The sequence below is a fragment of the Ovis aries genome, chromosome 2, assembly GCF_016772045.2.
Source record: "Ovis aries strain OAR_USU_Benz2616 breed Rambouillet chromosome 2, ARS-UI_Ramb_v3.0, whole genome shotgun sequence".
In the NCBI taxonomy this organism is placed as follows: Eukaryota; Metazoa; Chordata; class Mammalia; order Artiodactyla; family Bovidae; genus Ovis; species Ovis aries.
In genome coordinates, this window is record NC_056055.1 from 2,189,320 (window position 1) to 2,216,920 (window position 27,601).

The window sequence follows — 27,601 nt, forward strand, 5'->3', positions numbered from 1 at the left end:
AGTTGGAAGAAAGAACCAGTGTCTATGATTTCCTCTTCCTCAAATAGATGAATATGATGTGGAACAGGAATGGGTCTTATGGCCCATGGACCAAATCTGGCTGACCACCTGCTTTTGTCAGCCCCCCAAGCTGAGGATAGTTTTTATACTTATACATTTTTTAAAATAGAGGAAGATCTGAAAGCGATATGAAGCTCAGATTCCAGTGTTCATAAGTTACGCTTGCCTGGGACACAGCCGTCTTCTTCACGTGTGTGTAGTCTGCGGCTTCTTTTGCGTGGTAGTCAGTGGTTGTAACAGACTTTACGGTCAATAAAGCCTTGTGTTTATTCTCTGGCCGTTTACAGGCAAAGTTTGCCACACCTTGACTTTGAATCTCCAGTGAGGCCGAAAAAGAACACCTGTATGCTGAATAAATGTGCTTTTAAGAAAAACTCAAAAAATCCCAAGACCTTTCATTTTGACCTACTGTTACCCCTTAAAACTTGCTGTTAGAACCAGATAACATGTGTTTGAGACTAAATTAGCCAGGCTATCTTTCATGACCCAACCAACACTGTTCTTGGCAATTTCTGGTATGAAGTATTTCAGCTGCATTCTGGGAAGGAGGAAGGAAAACATCACGCTTTCCGCGTTCTCTCTCTCTCTCTCTCTCTCTCTCCCTCTTTTAGTCGCTAAGTCATGTCTGACTCTTGCAACCCCATGGACTGGAGCCTGCCAGGCTCCTCTGTCCGTGGGATTCTCCAGGCAAGAATACTGGAGTGGGGTGCCATTGCCTTCTCCAACTTTCAATGTTGGTATTTTAATATTCGCGGCCACACCGCTTCTTCCTGTGTGAGTAATATGTATGACTTTGTCAGATTTTCAGATACACCAGAAGGTACTTGCTTGAAGAGGAGATCCAGTATCTTTTGAACTTTAGAGCAGAGTCACAATAGTAAACAGAATTGATCATTTCACATAATTTCTAGTGGCGACAAATTTAATCAGCCTTAAGGAAATTGGCTGATATGGGATCATGGTCAACGTGCAGTGCTCTGATACTATGCAGGTTATGGTCTTGAAAAGACTGTTTTGCTGCTTGTCTGGAAGCCAACCCAACAACAATGACTCTGCAAGTCGGTTTTGTTCTTTTTTTTTTCCCTCATTTGTTTCATGGTTTTGTTTTGTTTTTTCCTTTTGTCTCTTCCCAAAAAAAGTCTTTTTCTTTAGTATTTTGGTACTCTGAGAGGAATATTTTATACCTACTTTACAGATTTTTATAAATATGAGAAATACTGTATATAAGAATTTAGCTTGTGGCTGACATGTAATAGGCAGTCAGTAAGTGGTTATTATTAGTATTCATAAAAGATACCTCCAGAATGAGAGAAATTTAAGAATTGTGTAATTTCATCTTTTCAGCAAAATTAGTTTACACAATGAGGATGTATAGAAGCTTTACTACAAGTATCTTCAAAACAACTGAGTTTCTAGTGGAGAAAACTGGACACAACCTAAATGTTCATCATATGAAACAATGGAATAGTGTAGTAATAAAGGATATTTAATTGCATCCTTTTAATAATAAATGATATTTATTTAATAATAAAGGATACTAATAAAGGATAATAAAGGATAAATAATAATGAAGGATATTTCATAATACCCTTTAATAAGAAAGGATACTAAAGGATATTAATAACAATATAGGATATTAATAATAATAAAAGATATTTCCTGATATGAAAAGATGTCCACAGTACAGAGGAGCAAAACAGATTTTAAACTATTACATATACAACTATATAATTTTGGGGAAAAAGGGCAAAAATTTACAGGACATATATATAGCGAGGCAGGAAATAATCGCCATCTAGAGGTAATGAAAGTATACATCACTTTTCCTTTATTCTGAACTATAAGCTTAATATAGTGACAATACCTTGCTTTTAAAATAAAGAAAGTAAGATTCTTTTTAAATGTGTGCAAGTTTCTTGGAAGAAAGCCCAATTGGAATGCTCAATAAAAAAATGTTAATGTATGGGCTTATATCTATTTTCAGAACCTTGCTTGGTCAAAAATTTATTCTAACACAGTTTTCAGGAAAGAGTTTGATAGTAAAAGAAAAAAAAAAATACTCTAAACCAGGGCAAAGTAGTGTTTATAACCAGTTATCCTGGGGTCCCTGACGTTTACGATTGTTCCTACGCAGCAATATCAACAGGTATATCAACGAAGATATCTCAGAAATACCTGTTACTCGTTATTTGTCTTTGAACCTCATAAAGGTAGGAGGCAGGATCCAGACCTCAAGGTAATGAATGGGAATCTTGAAGGAAATGAATTTCCTACAATTTGGGGGGAGTAACTGAGGATTTCTTTTCCCCTTGACTAGTAGTAACTGTAGATGAGTAAGGGTTCAATTACAGCCTGGTGGAGTTTAAACCTTTCCTTTCTAAGGAATGTGATTTTATGCATCTTTTAAAGCTATAACCAGGTGAGGAAGGGTTTCAGGGTGAAACAGTGCTGATTCACCAGTGTGTATGCTCAGATTATTTCTAGCTGAGCTTTCGAAAAGTGAAAGACCAAGCCCAGTTTTCTGAAAATCCACTTAATTTCTTCTTCCTCTTGATTGGCAGTCAAATCCCCTGTACTCATCTGGTATTAATAATTCATTCATAAATGAGCTTCTTGAGGGTCTTTGACTCTCCAGGCCTAGCCAGTCAGGCACAAAGTGAGGGGAAAATTGAGTAGTTTCAGAGGTTTTTATCAAGAAGGGAAAAGGTACCTGCTGCTAAGTGCTGCTAAGTCGCTTCAGTCATGTCCAACTCTGTGCGACCCCATAGATGGCAGCCCACCAGGCTCCCCCATCCCTGGGATTCTCCAGGCAAGAACACTGGAGTGGGTTGCCATTTCCTCCTCCAATGCATGAAAGTGAAAGTGAAGTCGCTCAGTCGTGTCCAACTCTTCACGACCCCATGGACTGCAGGCTACCAGGCTCCTCTGTCCATGGGATTTTCCAGGCAAGAGTACTGGAGTGGGGTGCCATCGCCTTCTCCGATTTTTTCCCCATTATTTGTGGTGGAAATTGAACACTTGAATAAAATAGGAGTTCAGTTCAATCACTCAGTCGTATCCAACTCTTTGCAACCCCATGAATCGCAGCACACCAGGCCTCCCTGTCCATCATCATCTCCCAGAGTTCACTTAGACTCACGGCCATCGAGTCTATGACGCCATCCAGCCATCTCATCCTCTGTCGTCCCCTTCTCCTCTTGCCCCCAATCCTTCCCAGCATCAGAGTCTTTTCCAATGAGTCAACTTTTCGCATGAGGTGGCCAAAGTACTGGACTTTCAGCTTCAGCATCAGTCCTTCCAAAGAAATCCCAGGGCTGATCTCCTTCAGAATGGACTGGTTGGATCTCCTTGCAGTCCAAGGGACTCTCAAGAGTCTTCTCCAACACTACACTTCAAAAGCATCAATTCTTCGGCTCTCAGCCTTCTTCACAGTCCAACTCTCACATCCATACATGACCACAGGAAAAACCATAGCCTTGACTAGACGGACTGCCAGGGTCCAGCACCAGTGGATCCAGGGTGATTTGAAGGTGGGGGGACGGCGTGTCTTTGGAAAAATACATATTTAATTACAGATATATAGAGAGATTAGAGTAGGAAGATTAGTGGAGAAAAGAGGCTGAATCCAGATGGGAATTCAGCCAGAAAAACGGGAGCAAGAAAGAAGCGACATGGGGGGAATCAGTCTTTCCGGAAACTGATCCCATTTTCTTTATTTTTAGGTTTGCTTATATACCTTTTGTTACACATAGGGATGAATACAGAGTCACTCGGGGGTCAGCAGTGCTGACCTTTATCAAAATCAGGTGCTTCACATAAATGTAAAAAAAGGTCTTAGGAATATTACATCATCTTCTGGCCATGAGTGAGACCTGCTGACATTTTATGATCCTTTCTTCCTAATAACCAAAAAACTTATTTCTTCCAAGGGTGTTTTTTCTTAAAGCAGGCACCACCCTCCAAATAAAGTTACATTCCTATAGGGTGAGGGTATAGTGAGTTGCAATCAAGAAAGGAATTTATTTAACCCAAGGTTAACATGATTAATCTTAAAGGTTAATACTTATTTCTCCTATATGCTAGTTATATTCATTATAAGGGCAGGGAACATGGAGATTTAGCAGCAAACATCAGCCCAACAAATGAAAATCCTTTCACCAATGTTCCCCTTAAGATCTATTTAGTCTTAAGATAGTGATAAAGTTACATTTTTACATAGCAAGGACACAGTGATTTATAACAAAGCACAGTGATCTATTACAAAAGAGAAAATCCATTAACTCAAAAAGTCTAGTATTGCTAACCTTAAAAACTACTATATTTCCTTTTCCATAGTCCAAATACATTGATTAATATATTCCCAGGTGCCTAAGGATATGGAGGTCTGGCAGCAATCACTGACTCAACAAGAAGAAAAAGCCCTATGCTAATTAAGACTCTCAAAATACTCTGAAACTCTCTGTGCTGTTTATGGTTGAGAGGTAGTAAACAATCATGTGGCAGGAGTATGGATAATCCTGTCACACAAGCTAGTCTGTCAGCAGAGAGGTTTGACCTGAAACATCCTTGTCCCACCCAGAGCAGGGAATTAGCAGCAATTATTGACACAACAAATGAAAAACCCTTCACCAATATAATTCCTAACCAACCCACTATACTAATAATTTCTAACTCCCCAAAAGAATTTGCCTTTAGTAAGTCTAAAACATCTCGTGCCTCTCAGGTTGGGAGGCTGTAAACAATCACATGTGGCCGGACGAACCTATACAGGCGGGCTAGATAACTTTCAGAGGAGTCCGTAAGCTGAAACACTCTTGTCACGCCCAGGAATTTTTATTGCCTTGGAGCTGCACGTTTACTCCTTCTCCAAGAGAAACGGTTATGGGGGAGAGCCCCCCGTAAAGTCAGAGGTGTAGGTGAGAGCATAAAACAGACTCTGGTTTTGGGGTTAGATGCTCGGGAATGGGGTTTCCTGAGGCTTGATCACGCCTTTGCGTATGCCAAGCCTCCTTCCTCATGACCTTTGCCATGGGCGGAGTTCCTCACGCTGGCCCCCCGGCAACAGACCTTAGTCAGCAAAGTAATGTCTCTGCTTTTGAATATACTATCTAGGTTGGTCATCACTTTCCTTCCAAGGAGTAAGCGTCTTTTAATTTCATGGCTGCAATCACCATCTGCAGTGATTTTGGAGCCCCCCCCCAAAATAAAGTCTGACACTGTTTCTACTGTTTCCCCATCTATTTCCCATGAAGTGATGGGACCGGATGCCATGATCTTCGTTTTCTGAATGTTGAGCTTTAAGCCAACTTTTTCGCTCTCCTCTTTCACTTTCATCAAGAGGCTTTTTAGCTCCTCTTCACTTTCTGCCGTAAGGGTGGTGTCATCTGCATATCTGAGGTTATTGATATTTCTCCCGGCAATAAAATAGGAGAGTGACAGAAAACTCATCTGTGCTTATTGAGCACTGCCTCAATCCTGGGAGGCCAGTCTGATTATTTCAAGACACACAGGTTCAGAGAGGTAAAGATCACACAAGTAAGAAGTCACAGAGTTGAAACTAGATATTCATCTTACAATGCACAAAGAAATCATACGTCCAGCAGGTAATCTAAGAAGTATTTTATATCCTCTCTCTGGGAGATAACTGTGCTAGACATTGAAAATATAAAAAAGAAATAGCCCTGCCTTCAGGGAGTTTATCGTCTAGGATGTTGAGGACACGGAGCTTTGCCTGGAGTAAGGGAGTCTTGGAGCCGTGTTTGAGAAAGTACCAGACGCTGTCAGATAAGTTTTTGTGGCCCATGTATTCCTTGTTTGGAATTCCTTTCACTTTGGAAACCTAGGCTTGAGCCTGGAAATGAGCCTTGAGACTGTCTTTTGCTATAAATAGGCACAACTGGAATTAAGAGGACTTTCTCTGTAAGGATATCAGATTTCATTCTCAGAACTCCTACCATGCTTTTCCAGTTTAGAGTTTGTCTTGAGGAAGTGCTCCAAACACAACAGCTTCTTTAATAAGGATTTTTTAAGTATTATTATTCAGAGGCAAAAGGTCAAAGAGTGAGTTGATTTATAACATGGGCTTCGGAGTGAGATGACCTATATTTGAAGCCCAAGTCCTCCATTGTGTGTGACCTCAGGAAAAATGTTTCTTCGATGACTTCATTGGTATGGTACAGTGGAATTAAAAACACCTAGCTTCCCAGGGACTTTGTACGGAGTAAATGAGATCTGTGTCTAAAGTAATTCAACGTAGCGCAGGAAGTATAACAAGCCGCCTAAAAAGGCTGCTGTGATTCGTACCTGTTATGACAGCGCCTGACCAGACTTCTCTCCACAAGTGGCGTGTGGCCTTGCTTAAAATTTCTCACTGAATGCGTCCATGCCCCTCAAAGAGATAACTTAGAAGCCTCCAGGGTTAACTTAGATCGCTTGTAGAACATTTACCTCACACTATGACATGGGATCAGAAAACTGCAAAGTCATGTATAACCAAAGGACTCATGTAGAGACTTGCCTGGCCGTCTTATGACTCCACGCTTCCACTGCAGCAGGCACGGGCTTGATCCCTGGTTGGGAAGATCCCGCATGGCATGGTCCAGACCAGACCAGAGTACTCCTGTGTATTTCTCATCCTTCATCTCAGGTTGTGGAGCACTTGACTGGGTGCTCATGTGTGTCTATCTTTTCTCTGGGCTCCCAGCCATCATCTGCTGCCTTCTGGGCCTCCTGTTTATTCGGAACCTCTTCTCACTGCCATCTAAATCGCTCCTCTGATCTAAGGAATCACCCATGCCTGGCCTACCTCCCTCTCATCATTAAAACGGCTCCTGGAAAGACCAGCCTTCCATGCTTGAAAAGAACAGGGATCTATCCCTGAGCCTATTCAGGCCCTCTGTCCCCCACAAAAAGGAAAGCAGGAACCAGGAAGACCTCAGATACAGACAGTAGGGAGCAGCTCAGGAAGAGAAGGGGGATTTCCAGGATGGCAGTGAGAGGCAAGCAGAGGGAGAACGAGAATCGGAGCAGACATGGCTCCGAGGTGCTTCCTCAGCAGGTGAAATGGGTGGAATACCTGAGCCTGCGGAAAGGAGGTGTAGACAGCTGAAGAAAGTTGAATCGTTAAGTACACCGAAAACTAAGCAAGAGAAAAAGAGGACAGTGACTCCAGGGAAAAAAAAAAATCAGTAAATTGTATGCGTGAAAAACAACTTAGGCCTCAGTGCATGGCTTAGCTCTGAATCATATTTGCATATTTGTGAAATATAAAATTTGATATTTTTATGCAGTCCCAAGGATAGGTGTCTTTATGTGGTGGGGGAGGGGTAGGAAGTCAATAGATGAAGCTTTAAACTGTAAAAGCAATAACAAAACTAGTGTGTTCTTTAGAAACAGGTAAGTCATATACCACAACACACAGCTGCAAGAGCACTTGCCTTGGAAGAAATCGGAAGAGGTGAGCAGAGCGCTGCCCTCTCTCTTGCACTCACCTTGTGGAACTATTTGACTTTTTTAACTTTGTGCAAGGGTAATTGATAAAAATTCCTTGACCCCTTGTAGCTCAATTGGTGAAGAATCTGCCTGCAATGCAGGAGACCCGGGTTTGATTCCTGGGTTGGGAAGATCCCCTAGAGAAGTAAATGGCAAACCATTCCAGTATTCTTGCCTGGAGAATCCCATGGACAGAGGAGCCTGGCAGACTACAGTCCATGGGGTTGCAAGAGTTGGACATGACTTGGCAACTAAACCACAAATTGATAAAAATAAAACTGACACAGAAAAAGCACAAATGTGTAGCAGCAAAGCCCGAAAAGGAAGCTGAAAGAGTAACACCTAGAAGGGAGGGAAATAGGTTGCAAATGTTATTTATTTACTTTGAAAAATGTGCATGCACAAAAAGGGCTTGGAAGAATATTTATCATCTTGGAACTGAGCGATTTCTCTCTCCTTTTCTGTACTTTTCTAAACTATTTGGAGTGGGACGTGTATTAATATTAGGAGTGGGACATGTATTAATATTATCTTTGTGATCAGACAAAAAGCTATTTCAGGAAATTCCCTTGTGAACCAGTGGTTAGGACTCTGCACTTTCACTGCCAAGGGCATGGGTTCAATCCCTGATCAAGGAACTAAGATCCCACAAGCCATACTGCACAGCCAAAAAAAGAAAACCCAATTTCATGTTACAGAAAAGGTAAACTTAGGAATGTGGGAGGAAAACCATGTACAGAGATGTTCATTATAGCATTTTCATAATAGTGAGAAGGTAATGGCACCCCACTCCAGTACTCTTGCCTGGAAAATCCCGTGGATGGAGGAGCTTGGTAGGCTGCAGTCCATGGGGTTGCTAAGAGTCGGACACGACTGAGCGACTTCACTTTCACTTTTCACTTTCATGCATTGGAGAAGGACATGGCAACCCACTCCAGTGTTCTTGCCTGGAGAATCCCAGGGATGGCAGAGCCTGGTGGGCTGCCATCTATGGGGTCGCACAGAGTCGGACACGACTGAAGCGACTTAGCAGCAGCACCAGCAGCAAGAAATCAGAACCAACGTGGGTGATAAACTGTACGTATAGCTAGTGAGATGTTTTACAGGCATTTTAAATAGAGGACCTAAGTGAGCTTGAACAAGTATATCATATGATTTTCACCTTTAATTATGTTGTACCCTCAGCTTAAATGCCTTTTATCCTCCTTGTCACTGGTGTTCCCTTAACCATCACGTCCTGCAAGAAGCCCCTCCAACAACTGCCGCCACTGCCTACCCACCCCACTCTGGTTTCACCTCCATCCCAGCCGTGTGGTGTGAGTTGCTCCTATTGTGTTTTCAAAATGTTCTGAACAGATACTGCATCTATACTTAGCGATTAGTATTGTAAAGATTTTGCCACTTAACTTAACCTTCTTGGTAGTTGGTCTGGATCTTAAGAGGTTCATCACTTCGGCACACAGTAAAGGTTAGGGGGAGTAGCATGTGCACGGCACGGTTTTTACGTGGATTCGATGGGAAAGTCCATGTAAACGACCGACGTTCAGTGAATGGCAAGGATGAAGACGGTGGGGGGAGGGGGGGATCATGCTAAGAACAGTGATAAGAACTGTATGTTTTTTTATTTTCACAGATAGCCCCAGTGCAGGCCTTGGTGTTTGTGGATGGATTTTGGTGGCTATATCATTCTTGTTCACGGTTATAACTTTCCCAATGTCAATATGGATGTGCATAAAGGTAAAAAAGGTTTCCTTCACATCTGGAAAGGGGCCAACTCATAAGTACATAAGCCCATGAAGGGGGTGTGTGTGTGTAAGAGAAACCATACTGACCTGTAATTCTTTTCCCTTCATCTCTTGAAAAATTACTCTAGCCACCTATTACAATGGAATTCTAAGACTGCTTTTCAGGGACTTCCCTGGTGATCCAGTGGTGAAGATGCCACCTTTCAATGCACTGGGGTGTGGGTTTGACCTCTGGTCAGAGAACTAAGGTCCCACCATGCCTTGGGGTGTGGCAAAAAAATTAAAAAAAATTTTTTTAAACAGACTTCTTTTCAGCCCCTATCCAGTCAGTCCTTCCTGTGGGTTAAAGTAAGGATCACCACCTAAAGCTTTCTGGAATCAGGGATGCAGGACAGTCCTGTGAGAAAAGTCCTGCAGTGTCAGGATTCTGAGGTGTGACTGCAGGCGCTGCTGTTTACTGTGTGACCTCTGCTGAATTTCCTCACCTGTCAGATGGGAGGAAATGGCAACGTCTGTCTTACAGGGCTGTTGTGAGGATTAAATGAACTACGTACTTAGCAGAGCACCTGGCACGTGGTTATTGTCCCACCTATGCTGGTTATTTCTTCTCTAAAGTTATTCAGTTCAGTTAAGTTCAGCCACTCAGTCGTGTCCGACTCTGCGACCCCATGGACTGCAGCACGCCAGGCCTCCCTGTCCATCACCAACTCCTGAAGTTTACCCAAACCCATGTCCATCAAGTCGGTGATGCCATCCAACCATCTCATCCTCTGTCATCCCCTTCTCCTGCCCTCAATCTTTCCCAGCATCAGGGTCTTTTCAAATGAGTCAGCTCTTCATATCAGGTGGCCAAAGTATTGGAGTTTCAGCTTCAACATCAGTCCCTCCAGTGAACACTCAGGACTGAGTTCCTTCAGAATGGACTGGTTGGATCTCCTTGCAGTCCAAGGGACTCTCAAGAGTCTTCTCCAACACCACAGTTCAAATGCATCAATTCTTTGGCGCTCAGCTTTCTTTATAGTCCAATTCTCACATCCATACATGACCACTGGAAAAACCGTAGCCTTGACTAGATGGACCTTTGTTGGCAAAGTATGTCTCTGCTTTTGAATATGCTATCTAGGTTGGTCATAACTTTCCTTCCAAGAAGTAAGCGTCTTTTAATTTCATGGCTGCAGTCACCATCTGCAGTGATTTTGGAGCCCAAGAAAATAAAGTTTGCCTCTGTTTGCACCGTTTCCCCATCTATTTGCCATGAAGTTATTAATACTGTGATAAATGACAGTCACTTACATATTGCTAAAAAGATAAAATATGCTCTAAGAATTTTCAGATTAGTTACTATTATAGTTTAAGGAACCAGAAGACAAACTATGAGGATGTTAACTTTTCTCCCCCTGTATTGACGATTCATGAGTAATTGAATAATAATGTAAACAGCTGAGGAGTGAAGTTGTGAATTTGCTTTTGTATACTCTTTCTATACTATCCAGATTTTACACAGTGAGTATCTACTGCCTTTGTAATCCACAAAAAAAGTAATTCTTGGTTATTCTGGGAGGGGTCATTAAACATGAACGTGTTGCCTGTAGCTGTTATCTGGTGTTATAAACAGCTCACCTATTTAGAGGAGAAATATATATATGATATTTCAAAAGCTATGCCTGTAACTACGTGTACTTCTCATGTTAAATTATGATTTGTGTTTTTAATCTAGATCATAAAAGAATATGAAAGAGCCATCATCTTTAGACTGGGTCGCATCTTACAAGGAGGAGCCAAAGGACCTGGTGAGTGCTTGCACTGTTTGTCTGGAAAGCAAAATTCATCCTTTTACTGATGTGATTTTCTTCATGAAGGTCTCTGTTGACTTAGAAGACTTCTCACAGCAGAATTTGTGCAACAATAGCAGTACAGCCTACCAGAAATTACCCTTTCCTTCCCGCCTCTCCCCTCCCCTTCCTATTTGAGTTGATAAGATTATCTTTAGGCCAGAAATAGCTGCAGCTATCGAAATTTGAGCGTGAGAATCCCTACTGAAATAAATGCTTCCAGTCATTATTTTCGGCAAACTTCAGTTAAGCTCCCACTGAGTCCCAGGCTCTAAGAATTCAAGGCACACGGAAACAGAGTCCCTGCCCCAAGGGTCTTTCTGCCTAGTGGTGGGTTGCCAGCAGAGACAGTTGACAGTCACAGTCCTGCATGGTGAGTGTTGTGTCAAGAAGCCACAGGTGGCTGTGGAGGCCCAGAAAAGAGTGTCCACCCCAAGTGGCAGGGTGCTTTCTGGAGGTGACATCTTGGCAGGAAAAGGTGAGAACTGGGGGAGAGGTGTCCCCAGGATCAGAGCATGTGCAGAGCCATGCAGGAAAGCACTATAGCTCAGTGAACTGCGGGCAGCCCAGCCCAGCCGGGGTGCAGGACGGGAGCAGAGGGGCCCAGCCCAGCCGGGGTGCAGGACGGGTACAGAGGGCAGTGGTGAAGAGGTGAGCAGGGACAGATTGTGCAGGGCGTGGTGCGGCTTGTTTGTAGGAAACAGACTGGAAGAAATAGCAAGATGACGTAAGAAGCAATTGCATCGATCTAAGTGAAAACAGGGATTTCCCTGGTGGTGCAATGGTTAAGACTCCACGCTTCCACTGTAGCGGGGCACGGGTTCAGGCCGTGCGGGGAACTAAGATCCCACCTGCTGTGTGGGACGGCCACAAAAAAAATGGTAAGTGAAAGCAAACGGGTGCCAGTACAAGCAGAGTAAGGAGATGCAGCCCCCAGGTCTCGTGGGGACAGCCGGCTGTGGGAAGAAAGCCGCGGGAGTCGAGGCTGCCGCTCCTGGCTCCCAGCTCATCCCCTGAGATGCCCGGCTTTCTCGCGGTTAATCGGGTTGACCCTGTTAGAACCGAAGGGCACAGTGAGCTGATGAGTGAGGGGCCGGTGTGCCCTGATCCCGGGTGTGTCTCTGTTGCAGGCCTGTTTTTTATTCTGCCGTGCACTGACAGCTTCATCAAAGTGGACATGAGGACTATTTCATTTGACATCCCTCCTCAGGAGGTAAGGTTGTCTTCTGCTGTGGGTGGCTGAGCTGTCCTGGGCCTGGCGTGGAGAGGCAGCGGGGCCAGCGGCCACAGCACAGCTGAGAGCCCCTCTGCCCTCGGCGTTTTCTGGCCGTGTGGCCTCCAGCAAGTTCTCCTCTTTGTGCCCGCATTTCCTCATCTATAAAATAGAGGTTATAATAGCAGGACCTACCCTACAGAGTTCTTGTGAGGACTAAATGAGACGCTCTATGTAAAGTGCTTAGAGCAGAGGCTGATAAATAGCAAGTGCTATGAAGGTGCTTATTATCATTACAAAGCGGCTATAATGTTAATGTAAGTGTAATGTTACCACTGACATCAGCATCCCCCCGACCACACTTCTCTCTGGGTTTCTGATAGAACATTCCTCTTACAGTTCTTGACAGTATTCTGGATAAACTGGTTAGAAGCCAAAGAATTAGAGACTGCCCATTTGGTATTTTAGATAAGAATATGATATTTTATATTAGTGATCATTTCAGGCTTTTTCAAAGTGCCTCACCGTTGAGGCTCACAGCAGAATCCCAGAAAGCAGACAGGAATTCCTCCGGACTCACGGGCGGGGCCAGGGCCTCAGAGTCCCTGCTCAAGGCTTAGCGTGGGACAGCCCCACGCCACGTGCACCCTCCACTAGCGCCGACCCAGCCCTTGACACAGCGGCCGGCATCCTGGCCCTTGTGTCTGAGGAGGCGTCATGACCGTCACAGGTAGAGAGCCTGAAAGCAGATGCAGGGAAAGGACCAAAGAGGCTGCTGGCGTTTGCTGGCCAGAGGCCAGGTCCTCAGCAGAGCGGTGGAGCCTGGTCACAAAGTCCAGAGGCCAACTCAGGAGCTCCCCTGCTGGTCCTGAGCCACATAGTTAGCGAGGTGAGACTTTGTAATCCACACATACGTAGTGACACCAGAAGTCATTTCACCCATAAAAGCGAGACTGAGAGCGTGTCTGTGTTCTCTGTGTGGAGGGCTGGCTCTCAGAAGGAGCCCTCTGAGGGTAGCGGGGAGTCCTGGCACTTTCCTCTGTAAACACGGCGGTCAACTGGCAGGGTCATGGCAAGCTTCTGCCTTCCAGCTGCTCCCTGAACGCAGAGCACTTTGAAACTTGGCAAGCAGTCCTTTTTCTGATCCCCTGTGAGCTTGTTATGAAGGAAGATAAACACTCTGCCTACAATAATCAGTAGACAGAGAGGCTGCAACTTTACGAACCTCCAGCCGCGCAGAGTCTCCATGGCAACAATTCCTTTAGAAATGACCTACACTTTCCATCACATCATGGGAAAAATTAATTTTCACCCAAGATGGTAATATATTATGTATCTATTTACAAACTCCCCGCTTCTCCTCCAAATTTGAAGTTTTAGGTTACTGAGAAAAAAGAATTAACTCTTTTGATGCCTGGCAGAACTAAACAGCTATTATCGTTTTTATGACTTTTTTCCGCGTACATAGCTCTTTACATTCTCAAAATGCCTTCACTTGCAAACATCTTATTTGACCTTCAAAGAAATTTGCTTAGAATTGGGCAATATTAGTAGCCCCGGCATACAGATGAGGAGTCGCTAAGTCAAACAGTCGAGAACCCTCGCTGGAGGTCCCTGAGGGAGGAACCAGCAGCGCTGGAGCCGGAGTTGAGGCCCCTGCCTCTCCCCACACTGTTCCTCCCTCACTCCCCCCCCGGGGCTGCGCTCCAGTCTAGTCCATCTCTGGTTTCACTGCCTGCCTGCTGTGTGCCAAGCACCCCGCCAGTGCTAGAAATACAGAGACAGACTGCCTTCAGAAGTTCACAGTCGAACAGGGAGGCAGTGGTGTCAGTAAATCACGTCACTGCAGGGAGTGGGTGAAGGAATGAGTAGGTAAGTCTGCCGGGAGGGTCAGGCAAGTTTCACAGAGAAGAGGACACTTGAGCTGTGTCTTAGCTGCCCTGTCTGTCTTGACGTTGTGGGGAGGAGTTGTGGGGGCCATCCTAGCAGAGGAACGCCTGCAGGGAGGCCCGGGACATGGAGCGCGGTGCGTGTGGGAGCCCCACGTGGTCTAGTGGAGGACATGTGCAGGAGTGGGGAGGAAGGAGGCCGGAGGGCAGGTATCAAACCAAGGACTCTGCCCTTGAACGTGACAGGAAGCACTGACACACGGGGTCTGTGTCCTGCAAGCGTCTTATGAAGCACACTGTAAATATACTTTCACCCTGACATCGCCCTATGAAAAGAGTTCAGTTCTTTCGACCCAGTAACACTGTGCTTCTTCAGGCTCATCAGACACAGGCTCTCTGGCGCCTCTGCTCCATCCCACACGTACTCGTCTGCCTTGAATACTCTTTCACTCTATCCTCAGAAAATTGTTATTTCCTTTTTCAAGACTTAGTTCATGTCTCACCTCTGCCAGCTACAGCTGTCCGTCTTATTCCCTTAGAGCGTCCCTTGATTCCCTGACCTCCGTGAAGATAGGAACTGAGGGTTTTTCATGCCTTTATCCCTGAAACCGAGCACAGCGTCAGCTACTGACTGTGATTAAGTCTCAGTGTTTGTTGAATGATCAAATGAGTGAATGGAATTAGTGGTAAATGAAAGTACTTTATTAAAATTTTTAAGACATAGTGAACATTCTGATACTTCGTGGTCTGAGTCCCTTGGGGTCGCTGTAATAAATTTGCTGGCTTATAAACCAGGTATGTATTGTTCACAGTTCTGAAGTAGTGCTGAAGACTCCAGCAAATTTGGTGTCTGATGAAGGCCTGCCTCCTCATTCCTAGATCACTGTTTGCTCATTATATCCTCACATAGTAGAAGGGGGAGGGCTCTCTCTGGGGTCTCTTTTATAAGGATGCTAATCCCATTCATGAGGGCTCCACCCTCATGGCCCCCCAAAGGCCCCACCTCCAAACACCAACACACTGGGGATGGAGTTTCAACATGAATTTGAGGGAGACGCAAACATTCAGTCAACAGCACTTACTAAAAAAAACCAGCTCTTGTTTTAAGACGTTGGGTGGAATCACAGTCCTTGCAGCTTCACTAAAGAGGAGGCTGACGGGTCTCCCATGCTTCCCTGCCTCGCAGATCCTCACCAAGGACTCGGTCACCATCAGCGTGGACGGCGTGGTCTATTACCGCGTGCAGAACGCCACTCTGGCTGTGGCAAACATCACCAACGCTGACTCCGCGACCCGTCTTTTGGCACAAACGACCCTGAGGAACGTCCTGGGCACCAAGAACCTCTCCCAGATCCTCTCTGACAGGGAGGAAATCGCTCACAACATGCAGGTGAGGGGGCGCCGCCGGTGCGGCTCAGCTGCAGGTTTGGGGGGAGCAGCTCAGGGCCCATGGGCATCTGAGAGCGTTTCATTGAGTCAGCCTGGAGACTCACTGGCCTTTTTTCCTTCACAGAAAACTCTCCCCAGGCTCGATGGAAGGGGATCTTTTTCATATGAGGAGGTTATAGGGCAGTAACACTCCAATGTGTGCATGTTTCTTAATTCCCTCCAGTATAATTTTTTCCCCAAAGTTAGTGTTAGCCTCTTTCTTCTAGCATAATAGCTCAGAGGCTGTTCTGCGAGACAGGGCAGGTACAGCTGGAGCCCTGTTCTGTGCGAGTCCTGACCTCGTTTGTAACTCTTAACACTTTCCAATCTTGCCTTCATAACAGATGATGAATCAGATCTGGCTTGGTCAGAAAAGATTGAGTGCTGCGCATCTGAGCTGTTGCTGTCTGTGCAGCTGTCTCTGGTCTCATGTGACACCCCAACAACCATGTGACCCAGGGCAGGGTGACGTCCCTCCAGCCCTGCAGAGGGAGGAGGCCGAGGCGCGGAGAAGCAGCACGGCTCCCACGGGCTCACAGGAGCTCAGCAGCCCTCTGGCCACCTGTTTTAATAAGTGAAGCTTTATTAGAATGCAGCCACACCCACTGATCGGTGCATTATTCCCCACGGCCACTTTTAATCTGCAAAGGCAGAGTTAGTTGCACCAGACACTAGAAACAAGGGCTTCCCCGGCATCGGCAGTGGGAAAGAACCCGCCTGCCAGTGCCAGAGCCGTGAGGCGCAGGTGCAGTGCTTGGGTTGGGAAGATCCCCTGGAGGAGGGCATGGCAGCCCACTCCAGGATTCTTGCTTGGAGAATCTTACGGACAGAGGAGCCTGGCAGACTGCAGTCCACTGGGTCGCAAAGATTTGGACACGACTGAAGGAATTTAGCCTTTTTAGAAAACGTTTGCCAACCCACATTAGCTTACTAGTAGCAGGATCAAGAACAACTTCCCAGTAATCCAGGCTCCCACTTCAGCCTGCGTGCCTCCGTGGGTAACTCTCTCTGCAGCCTTCCACCAGCGCCTCGCCCACTCCAGATCCCAATGAACACAGCTGCCCTAGGCGCCTGTGCGAGGGCTGAGCATTTTCAGCCTGCCTTCTCCCTTCCTGACAGTGCACCCTGGACGATGCCACCGACGACTGGGGAATCAAGGTGGAGCGTGTGGAGATCAAGGACGTGAAGCTGCCGGTGCAGCTGCAGAGAGCCATGGCCGCGGAGGCGGAGGCGTCCCGGGAGGCCCGAGCCAAGGTGACTTTGTTTTCTCTGCGTGGTTTGTTTTTCCTGTTGAGGCTTCCTTTTAAAATATACAATGTAAAACATGCTGGTTGTAAAAAATCGAAATAGTCCCAAAGTAGTCAAGATGAAAGCTCTGCTCATCACTTCAAATCATATCCCCCTGCCACCAGAGGCCGCCACTCTTAACAGCTTAGTGTCTATGTTAATACCCCCAGATTTTCATTTGGGGTTTATTTGGCTGGGCTGTTAGTCTACTGGCCTGTTTACTTTACAGAAGTAGCGGTACATACTGAAGAACAGTACATACTGTTCTTCACCTTGCTTTTTCACAAGCCACCTCTCCTGGGGATACTGGTGCATAGATGGCTGCGCCGTTCCGTTAGGACTGTGCCCCCCCCGGCGTCTTTCTCCCGGCCCGCTGCTGAGGACGCACTGACGGTCTGACTCCAGGTGGACGGGCTGTCCCATCAGTTGCGCACACTCTCCCCCCCTTATTTTCGTCTCTTTCTTCCTTTTCCCAAGTTGTCCCTCCTTCTTGCAGTTTCCATCTTCCTTTTTCTGCTCTTTTTTTTTCCACTTCTTTTTCCTTGATGTCTGCTTTTTTTCTCCTTTTTTTCTTTTTTTTAAAATCATCATCCCTGGCTGTGTCTTAACCCTGCATGGGTGTGTGACATCCATGGGAGGTGCTGAGGGAATATTTGTGAATCTGGAAAAGAAGACATGCTCAAATGAGTCCATAGGGATGTCTTACCAAACCCGAGGGCAGGAAGTAGAGTCAAGCCTCACCAGAATCAAAGCCAGAGACCGGGGGGCAGCCTCAGGGGAGGCAGGCATTCCACATCCCAGGCCTCGCCTCACTGCAGACAGATGGAGGGGAGAAGGCCTGATTCTCAAGTGCGTGTGTCTCCCAGCTGAGCACTGTGGGAAACAGACCAGCCCCCATTCCAAATTCACCCCAGAGTGATTCTCTCTGATCCAGCGTCAATCAAAGATCCTGAAAAGGTCTCACAACCCCTCACCTGTGAATGGATGGAGAAAGAGGGATAGTCTTCACAGGAGCAGTTGCTGTCGGCATGACAGATCTCCCAAGATACCAGCAGCGAACCAGATTGTTGTTGTTAGAAACCAGTAGCAGCTGGTGATAACTGGCTAACCACAGAACCCTGCCCTTCTGTTAGGATGCCCTGTAACCCACAGATACTGCTGCTGCTGCTAAGTCGCTTCAGTCATGTCCAACTCTGTGCAACCCCATAGATGGCAGCCCACCAGGCTCCGCCGTCCCTGGGATTCTGCAGGCAAGAACACTGGAGTGGGTTGCCATGTCCTTCTCCAATGCATGAAAGTGAAAAGTGAAAGTGAAGTTGCTCAGTTGTGTCTGACTCTTGACAACCCCGTGGACTGCAGCCCACCAGGCTCCTCCGTCCATGGGATTTTCCAGGCAAGAGTGCTGGAGTGAGTTGCCATCACCTTCTCTGACGCCAGAGATGGGTCACTCTAATTTTTTAGCCAGCACCAGATAGATTCATTTGACACACTGCATCCAGAATGTTTTACTAACCAGAACTTTTAGATTTTCCTAATGTGTTAATTGGGCTTCTCAGGTGACTCAGTGGTAAAGAATCCACCTGCCAAGCAGGAGACTCATGTTTGATCCCTGGGTCGGGAAGATCTTCTAGAGAAGGAAATGGCGACCTGCTCCAGTGTTCTTGCCTGGAAAAGCCCGTGGACAGAGGAGCCTGGTGGGCTGCTGTCCGTGGGGTTGCGGAGTCGGACGTGACTGAGCAACTAAACAACAACAACAGTGTGTTAACTGGTGCTTCTGGTGCCAGAGCCCCCCAGAGTCCTACAGAGGCCTCCAGAGCCCCCCAGAGCCCTCCAGAGCACTACAGACCCCTCCAGAGCACTACAAAGCCCTACAGAGCCCCCCAGAGCCCTCCAGAGCACTACAGAGCTCTCATGTATTTTCTCTCCAAACCATGGTATTTTATTTAGAAGATTAAATTGTATTTATGAGAATGATATTAACTATGCCTCACTATAATCTAGTTATTTTGAAAATTAGGGATCCCTTTTACCTAGAATCTGTCATTAACCAAAAGTCCCGTTTCCAAACCACGTTGAATAATAGAATTTCTCATACATAGACGACATAGAATATTGGCACCCTAAGGGTCCTTAGAGATTATCTTCTGAAAGTGGCAAATGCTGCCTGTCCCCCCGCCAGCTCCCATGCCCGTCACTGACCACAGCGCTGCTTCCCACTGAGCGTTGACTTGACTTGAGAATGCTGCTGAAGCACTCCCGGTGTGCGTGCGGGCGTGCCAAGTCGATCCAGTAATGTCTGACTCTTTGCCACCCTATGGGCTGTAGCCTGCCGTACTCCTCTATCCATGGGATTTTTCAGGCAAGAACACGGAGCCCGTTTCTTCCTGCAGGGCATCTTCCCGACCCAGGGATCAAACCCATGTCTCTTGTCTCCTGCATCGGCAGGCAGGGTCTTGACTGCCAGCGCCGCCTGGGAAGCCCTGATGCGCTCTAGGTGACGACCTGCAGCTGCTGGAAATTGGCCTAAAAATGAAACTTATTTGCCATTCCCACTATTTAGACGAAAACATCAAACCCCAAACAAGTGATGCGATCTCAGAATCACATAGCTAATTAGTGACTGTGGAAATTAGTGTTCCCTGTGCTCCTCACGGCCTTCTTTCCAGGAAGGACTGAGCCCCCTCTGCAAACACTCTGACCAGTTAGGAAAGAGAGTCCTGACTTCCCTTTACAAGAAAAAATAAAGTCAGTTAGGATTCTGAATTACTGGGCTCTCAAGGGATCTGGCTGTCTTTAAGGGTGGGGTTAACACACAGAATCTCAAGGAGTCTTAATTCTTCCATAGAGTCCAGTTACCCTGCAACAACCACGAGGCCCAGTATTCAAGCTCTCAGGGAAATAGGGGTCCTATTTCTTAAATAAGTTGCAAAGGAAAAGGTTGCAAGAGTCTATAGCCTAAGAGACTTCAGAGAAAAATTCCTCAAGTTAATTAGCCAGAGATGCAAACCCACTTCACAAGCAGATGCCACACTAAACGTTCACTCTAACGGCTTTAAACAAGAAAGAAAGCGATCCAGGTGTGGGTGGGGGGAGGTCTCGGCAGTGGGAACACACGTTGGTGCGACAGCTCCGGAGCGTCTGGCCGCGTGGATCTGAGCGGAGCGCATGCTGGTTTCCCAGAAGACGTGCGCTGGAGCGTTCACAGCAGCACTTTGTAGTCACCCCGACTGGAGATCATCCAAACACCGCTGCGGCTGGGTGGATGACGGTCGGCTGAGATGAAGGCGTCCTACTCCGCAAAGAGAATGCGCGCATTAAGTGCTCACGAGCGTCATTTGAGAGAAACGTTACAAACGAGGACAGGTTCTCCTGAACACGTTACGTTAGCAGGACCTCTTTTCACGGTTTTCAGACCGCGACTGGAAACGTGATCTCTTTTCTGCTTGCAGACCGTCCCTTTTTTCCTTTGTCAGGATTCTCAGACAAGCGCCTGGCATGGGCTTTGGGCTCGTATCTCTGGGCCTCGTTGTGTGATAACTGAGCGGGTAGAGTACAGGACGCAGGTCACCTGTCCAGCCATTCCCTCGGAGCAGCCCCCTGGGCCACAGGAGGAGACAGCAGGACCCTTCCACAGGCCTGAACTCGCCAGCTTTTGACACAATGCTCTGGAAATAGGAAGGGTCGATTGACGGGGCCTCCGGCGCTTCTGGCAGAAACTGTGCGTGCCTGCGGGTAGCTTGTGCTGCTTTCTAAGACCCTGCCCACAGCCCCCGCTTGGCTTGTATTAGACACAGCGAGGGTGTTGTGTTCACATCTTTGGCAGCTCACTCAGACCAGCTTTTCTAGTAACAGAAGGTGTGCCCAGCCGGGTGGGTCTGGCTTCCCAGCCAAGAGATGGTGTGTTGATTGGTAGTGGGAGCTGAGCTGTCTTTGCAGTTGTCCAGACAGGAAAAAAAAAAAGCACCTTATTGGACATCTGAGCTGACGGGAAAATCAGAGCCTGCTGTGCCCATGGCAGGGCCAGCTTGTGAGTTCTGTCCAGGCCTCGCCTGGGAGACAGTTCCCAGAGCCCCTCTCAGTGTGGCTGGCACTGGTCCCTTCCCAAACACCTAGGGGGACATAATGCTTTGCCTGATAAATTCAGGTTTTTATCCTCTAATCTGGTCCCTTCTTGCAGTAAGCCTCCTCTGTCTCACCTAATGCACAGCGCAGAACCCAGACACAGCCTGTCCCCCTCGCATCCCGCCCAGTCCACTCCACACTGTGGCGTCTCTCTCAACAGCCCATTTCCTCCTCCACTCACACCACTGGTGACTGGCACCAGGTCGCTCTGAAAGCTGTCCTCCGTCTCTTCTCATACGGATGCTCCAACATCTGTTGGAGTGTTTTCTCAAACTAGCTCTGAGGCTTCCCATCACCTTCAGGATAAAGACCAAACACCTGGGCCCCTGCTGCCCTTACTGCCCTCCCCTCTTCACCCCCCTCCCCCCTCCCCCCTCCTGTTCACCCCCCCTCCCCCTTCCCCCTTCACCCCACCTCCCCTCTCCCTCCTTCACCCCCCCTCCCCATCCTGTTTACCCCCCCTCCCCAACTCACACTTCACTTCCCCCTCTGCCCTGTTCGCCCCCATCTCCCCCTCTTCCTCACAGTGCTCACCTGCTTATAGGCTCCTGGGACACTAGGGTTTTTTATACTGCAGTACCTTTTCATGTGTTCTGCCTGAAATATTCTTCCTCACCTTAGTCCAAACAGCAAGGCCTCCATCCTCTATTGTTCTGCTTTGTCGAGGGCACAGCCCCACCACTTCACCTTTGGCAAAAACTGCTTTGCTGTTCCTGCCAGCTCTGGGCCTTGTACCTGCCTCAGTCAGCGTTTGTCAGACTGGAATGAAATGATCTGCTTCCAAGTCCATCTCCCCTGCTTGGCCAGGAGCTGAAGGACGTGGAGGAGTCCCTCCTCTATCCCTAGCCCCTTTATAGGTCTTGACACCCGGAAGCCCCCCAAAGTTTACCGTGTAACTGAATGAAATTATACTGGTCATAAGACCATTGTTTCAATTCTCATATTCAGAGAAGGACTAAACCCTCTGTAGTGCTCCCAGCTGCAGATTTACCTGCTCAGTAGTTTGTTAGGATCTAGTGTTTGCTGTCTCATTTTCCCTAAGAAATCCCCTGTGGATGTCATAATTGTTATATGTTGAATAAATATTCATACTTACACAGTTGCATAACATTGAAATAAAAATTTAGCATGAAAAGAAGAAAAAGAACAATTAATATTTTGAGGTTCCTGTGAGAACAACCTAACTACACTTTTAAGAGGGTTATGGTATCTTTACACCTCTCCTCCTAGGATTAGGACTTAGGAATAGCTGCCTTCATTTGGCTTCTGAATCTTTTAAGAATTAGGGCATAGGTGGATCCAAAAATTAGATCTTGTCACTTGCCCTTGCTATATAATTAGCCTCTGTTTATACACTTCAACACATGCTAGACCTCTGACTTCCTTAAAATGGTCCCATGAGGTCAGTGCTATCCCATCTCAAGAATAAGAAACCGAGGCTCAGAATGTTAAATAACCTTTCTGAGGACATTCAGCTAGGAAGGGTTAGGTTTGCAATTTGAGCTCGACTACCTAAACTCTCGGAGAAGGCAATGGCAACTCACACCAGTACTCCTGCCTGGAAAATCCCATGGGCGGAGGAGCCTGGTAGGCTGCAGTCCATGGGGTCACTAAGAGTCGGTTGCTAAGAGTGACTTCACTTTCACTTTTCAGTTTCATGCATTGGAGAAGGAAATGGCAACCCTCTCCAGTGTTCTTGCCTGGAGAATCCCAGGGACAGGGGAGCCTGGTGGGCTACCGTCTATGGGGTTACACAGAGTTGGACACAACTGAAGCGACTTAGCAGCAGCAGCAGCAGCCACCTAAACTCTAAAACCCCTGCCCTCCCCACCTCTCCAAAAGCCTTCAAGCTTTGCTCACATAACCCCTCAAAGAATTCAGAAAATCTGTGTGTCCCATTTTAAATAGACATGTACATTTTTTCATTTTGAATGTGGATATCTGCCAAACATATAAGTCCTGGCATGTTTTAAATATTGACATTCTAAGGTAAAACTGTTAACATCATTCATTTTAAATGCTTTCTTTGAAATTTAGGTAACATAATGATTCCACTCTCTATTTATAGAATGATGAGAAAATAAGCTCTTTTAATAGGAATTTTCATTTTCCCTTTTTCTCCTTGAATTTATACTTTCATCTCACATTCCCTACAGAGTCTTTTCCTAATACATTTTGTTATGAGTTATTTTATCACCTTCTGAAGCGCCTCTAGTGCATAAGTTAGGATACTTCTCAGTTTTCTCTGACTGCAACCAAGGGCCCCAACGAGGTGAATGAAGAATGAATTCATGTCTTGTCGATGGCTGTTACTTACTGCTGGAATAAGGCAAGATTCAGCATCAGTTCAGTTCCCTTACTTTTCATTTTTACAGGTATGAGGAAAAAGAAACCTTATTTATATAAATAAGTAGATAGAAATGGAAGGGTTTTTTTTTTTTAAAGTACTTTTATACAATACTTAGTGCTCCCTCTGAATTTATGTGCTGAAAAATCCTATGACTTTTTTGATCTTTTGTGGAAAACATTTTAATTATCTATCAGCTTGCAGTACAATAAGGTCCTCTTCCCTTTCTTTGAAATCAAAGAATTGGAAATCTATCTGACTTGCAAAAGGCTTTGTATCCAGTCATTGGGGTCATTCACTTTCTCAACTCCTACACAGTATTCTGAATTTTCCCTTTGTTTGATGCCCTGGAAATGGGAGAAAGACAATAAATAGTGAAAGAGGATGTCTTTTTTAAAAATTCTTATTGGAGTGTAGTTGCTTCATGTTAGTTTCTGCTGTACAGCAAAGTGGATCAGTGATACGTATGCATATATCCCCTCTGCTTTCTTGGATTTCCTCCCCATCTCGGCCACCAGAGCCTTGAGTGGAGTCCCCTGTGCTGTAGTCAGTTTCCGTTAGTTATCCATTCCATCCATAACATTGTATATAAATCAGTCCGCAGTCCCCAGTCCATCCCCCCTCCTCTACAGGGGATGTCTTGACCTCCGACACACACTCAGGCAAAGCAGTTACAGGGAAAAGATCACATAGAAACTGAGGATCTGGAAACTGTTTTCCTTAGAACTATTCTGGCCGACTCCCTGGGAAACCCCGTGTATTGCCGGAGCCAGATGTGCCCTAGTTTGGAGGCTGCAGCTCGCCAACCAGCGTTTCCTCTGGGTTAATCTCTCCTTGCTGCCGCTCCGTAGGTCATTGCGGCGGAGGGAGAAATGAATGCTTCCAGGGCTCTGAAGGAAGCCTCCATGGTCATCACCGAGTCTCCTGCCGCCCTCCAGCTGCGGTACCTGCAGACGCTGACCACCATTGCTGCTGAGAAAAACTCTACCATCATCTTCCCTCTGCCCATAGATATGTTGCAGGCTATCATGGAGAAAAGACAGTGAGCCGCGGGGGCTGACCAGAGCTGAGATGGGGACCAAGCCAGCCTCTCGCCCAGAAGGAGGTAGTAGGGTGGGAACCCTGACCTTTCTCCCTCCCTCCCCTTTTCCATAGGTTGAGTGTGATATTCTTACACTGTGTAGTGATCCTGGCAACAGATGAAGGTTGTTAGCTTGTAAATACGACATGAGAGAGAGAGAGTGGTGATTAATGTAAGATAACCTTACTCTAAAATATTTAAAAGTTCATATGTTTAGATTGCTCCATGATAGGTGAAATCCGTCTTATTTCGAATTTCACTGAGTCATTCTGCACCCTCTATCAGCCTCCAGGCCAGAAGCAAGAAGATAGAGTATCTTCCCAACCTAACAGCCTGGCTAGACAAACGTTTTGCAGAGAATAGTCACCTTGGGCTACAACCAGCTTCTCTGGGCCACGCGTGCCTTACTTCCGGGGAATCTTAATTAAGGAAATTTTCCTAACATCCGTCTACTTTCTAAACTCAGAGCAGGTTGCAAACTATTCCTTACTTGAGAGGAGACGTGTTCTTGCCAGCGCCTGTCAGCACTGGAGGTCAAGGTCAAGGGACATGATCACCCTGATTCTTGAGGGCCTTAAACCCACTGCTTTAGAGGTCCTTTTAGAACAATGGGCGTTGTTTTTTTTTTTTTTACTTCATTGAGCCCCTTTATGAGTAAATGATTCCTCTGTCTTTCAAACCAGCTAAATACTTAATCACAGAAGTGCTTTTTTTCTCACTTTTGCCTATTCTCATATATCAGATTCTAAATATTTGAATTTTTAAAATAAAATTTTCTGTAAGTCCTATAAATAGTTGTTTATATACCAATTTGAATAGCTTAAGGACTAATACTTGATAAAATATATCTTTAGAAAACTTATATTTCACTGTCTGCCTGTTACCAACTCTTGGATGCTGTGAGCTGTCTTGGTTACTGTTCACTAAGTACCAGAAGGAATTCATAGTCTATCAGGCACACGGTATCCAAGGAGCTTTTGGAAAAACACTGTCAGACTTGGCGTATCTGTGTAGATAGGGCTCTTTTTTATCTGCCTGGTCATTTTTCTGTCATATATTTGATGCTGAAGGAGGAACTGGTCAGTGCTTCTGAACTGCTATAATTTTAGGAAGCATCTCCCATTTCACAAATGCCTGTGAAGCCAAGCACCCTGGTATTCTTCCTGTTGGTTTCTGGGAAGCCAGCTGGTGACATTTGTACCACTTCCTCTTGGAAGCTGTGAGGTCACTTTTAAAACTCTAAGAATAGCAGCTTCCTTACCCAGAGCCACCCTCACATCTGTCCTTAGCTGGGTCACCCTGTCAGTCTTCACAAGCCCCCTCCCCAGCAGCCCATTTCCAGGTTTATTTTACGAAGCCTTGAACCGCCGTGGATATGGGTCCTGGCTAAGCTTGTTAGATGCATCTGGAGCATTCTGACTGGGAAGTCAGGCTGCATTTCTATCTTCAGTTTTAAAATAGTGACTTTCTCTCTTTTGCGAGGTGGCTCACCCTTGACTACTAAGGACCAGGAGACAAACACATATCCTGGCTAAAAGTCTCTTCTCAGACTTAAAGGTTTAATGCTTTCTGTTCCTTGAGTCTGTTTCCAGACACCAGCCAGTCTTTGCTCTTCTGCCTCGTGGGTTGTGGGTTGCAGTTAAGTCGCCTGGAGGGAGGAGCTGGAGAAGGAGCTGGAGGATGACAGCGGGCAGTGTTAGCGCGAGGGCTTTCCCAGGCGGCCCCTCTGCAACCCTGTGCATAATAAAGTGTGCGCTCATACTGATTTTCTGGGAGGAGAATCTGTTTCTGCCTGCATGTGGTGTGTGTGGATTCGCTTTTCAGAAGTGGCACATGCGTTTCTCCAGGCCTGGACTGGCCGCTCTGGCTGCTGGGCGCTCTCCTGGGCCAGAGGAAGAGGGGAGCCCATGGCCTTCCGCCGTCTGTCATGTCTTACTCCCTCTGGTGCCCATGCAGCTTCCCTGAGGAGTTTGAGATTCACGAATCCTTGGCTGGTCTGATTTCCCGAACAGGACAGGGCCTCACTTCTTCCTGTCACCCAGCTAACCCACTGGCACAAACCCTACTTACAAAGAGGAATAAGTGATATGAAACCAGTGGGGGCATTGTGAACACCTGTACCAAGAGTTAGGAATGGGTGTTTTGGGAAGACATCACATAGAAGCTTTCACCTTTTCTATATTTTAATTTTTTACGATAATCGCAGATCTATCAGAAAAAGCAAATAGGATATTTCCATTTGGAAAGCTTTAAAATAAAGAGAAAAAACAACCCCTACCCTCCAAAAAGCTAGGGGTGTTACCTGCAACATTCAACCTTTAAAGAACTGTCCTGAGGGATTTCCCTGGTGTCCAGTGGTTCAGAATCCGCCTTCCAATGCAGGGGACGAGAGTTCAGTCCCAAGTACAGGGAGCCAAGATCCCACATGCCGAACAGCAACTAAGCCCGCGTGCCGCAAGGCAGCACCTCCACCCCCGGCCACAGCTGGAGAAGGCCTACATGCTGCGGAGAAGGCCCAGCACCGCCGAGATGAGCAAAAGGCATGCATGGCCAGGGCTGACCCTGTGACCCCGTGGACGGGGGCCTGCCGGGCTCCTCTGTCCATGAACTTTTCCAGGCAAGAACACTGGAGTGGGTTTCCATTTCCTGTTGCAAGGGATCTTCCAGCCCAGGGATTGAAGCTACATTCCACGTGTCTCCTGCGTCACAGGCAGGTTCTTTACCACTGGTGCCCCCGAGAAGCCCAGAGAAAACGAAGAGGGGCCTTGGGTCCCCGGCCACCACCTGTGGCGCAGCAGGCGCCTGGCTCTGTGCTCCAGTACTTGGGCACACATTTATCTTTGAAACAGCTTGCTGTGATGCATTTTTATCCCCACGTTACTGATGAGGACCCTGGAGTTCAGAGTGGCTTACCCAGCGTCACGTGGTTAGCAAGCGGCAGACTTGAGAGTCCAGCGTGGACCCGTCTGCTGTCAGAGGCTCCTGAGGCGCCCATTGTGTCATGTGACAGTGCCTGCCCCCACCACTCCCGGGCGCACACCACCACCAACAGTCATTTTATACGCAGACCACAACTTTTCAACACTGCCGAGAGCCCAATCCGACT

General features: G+C 46.6%; 1 protein-coding gene across 1 annotated transcript in view; it reads left to right on the top strand.

The window, feature by feature from the left end:
* Positions 1 to 26,260, top strand: part of STOM (stomatin) — a 33,660-nt gene extending 7,400 nt beyond the window's left edge. The window contains exons 2-7 of the mRNA XM_027964046.2: positions 9,185 to 9,288; positions 11,014 to 11,086; positions 12,259 to 12,341; positions 15,417 to 15,620; positions 16,778 to 16,912; positions 24,266 to 26,260. Coding sequence (XP_027819847.1) covers positions 9,185 to 9,288; positions 11,014 to 11,086; positions 12,259 to 12,341; positions 15,417 to 15,620; positions 16,778 to 16,912; positions 24,266 to 24,460 — 794 coding nt within the window. The 3' untranslated portion in view covers positions 24,461 to 26,260. The remainder of the gene's footprint in view (positions 1 to 9,184; positions 9,289 to 11,013; positions 11,087 to 12,258; positions 12,342 to 15,416; positions 15,621 to 16,777; positions 16,913 to 24,265) is intronic.
* The last annotated feature ends 1,341 nt before the right edge of the window (positions 26,261 to 27,601 follow it).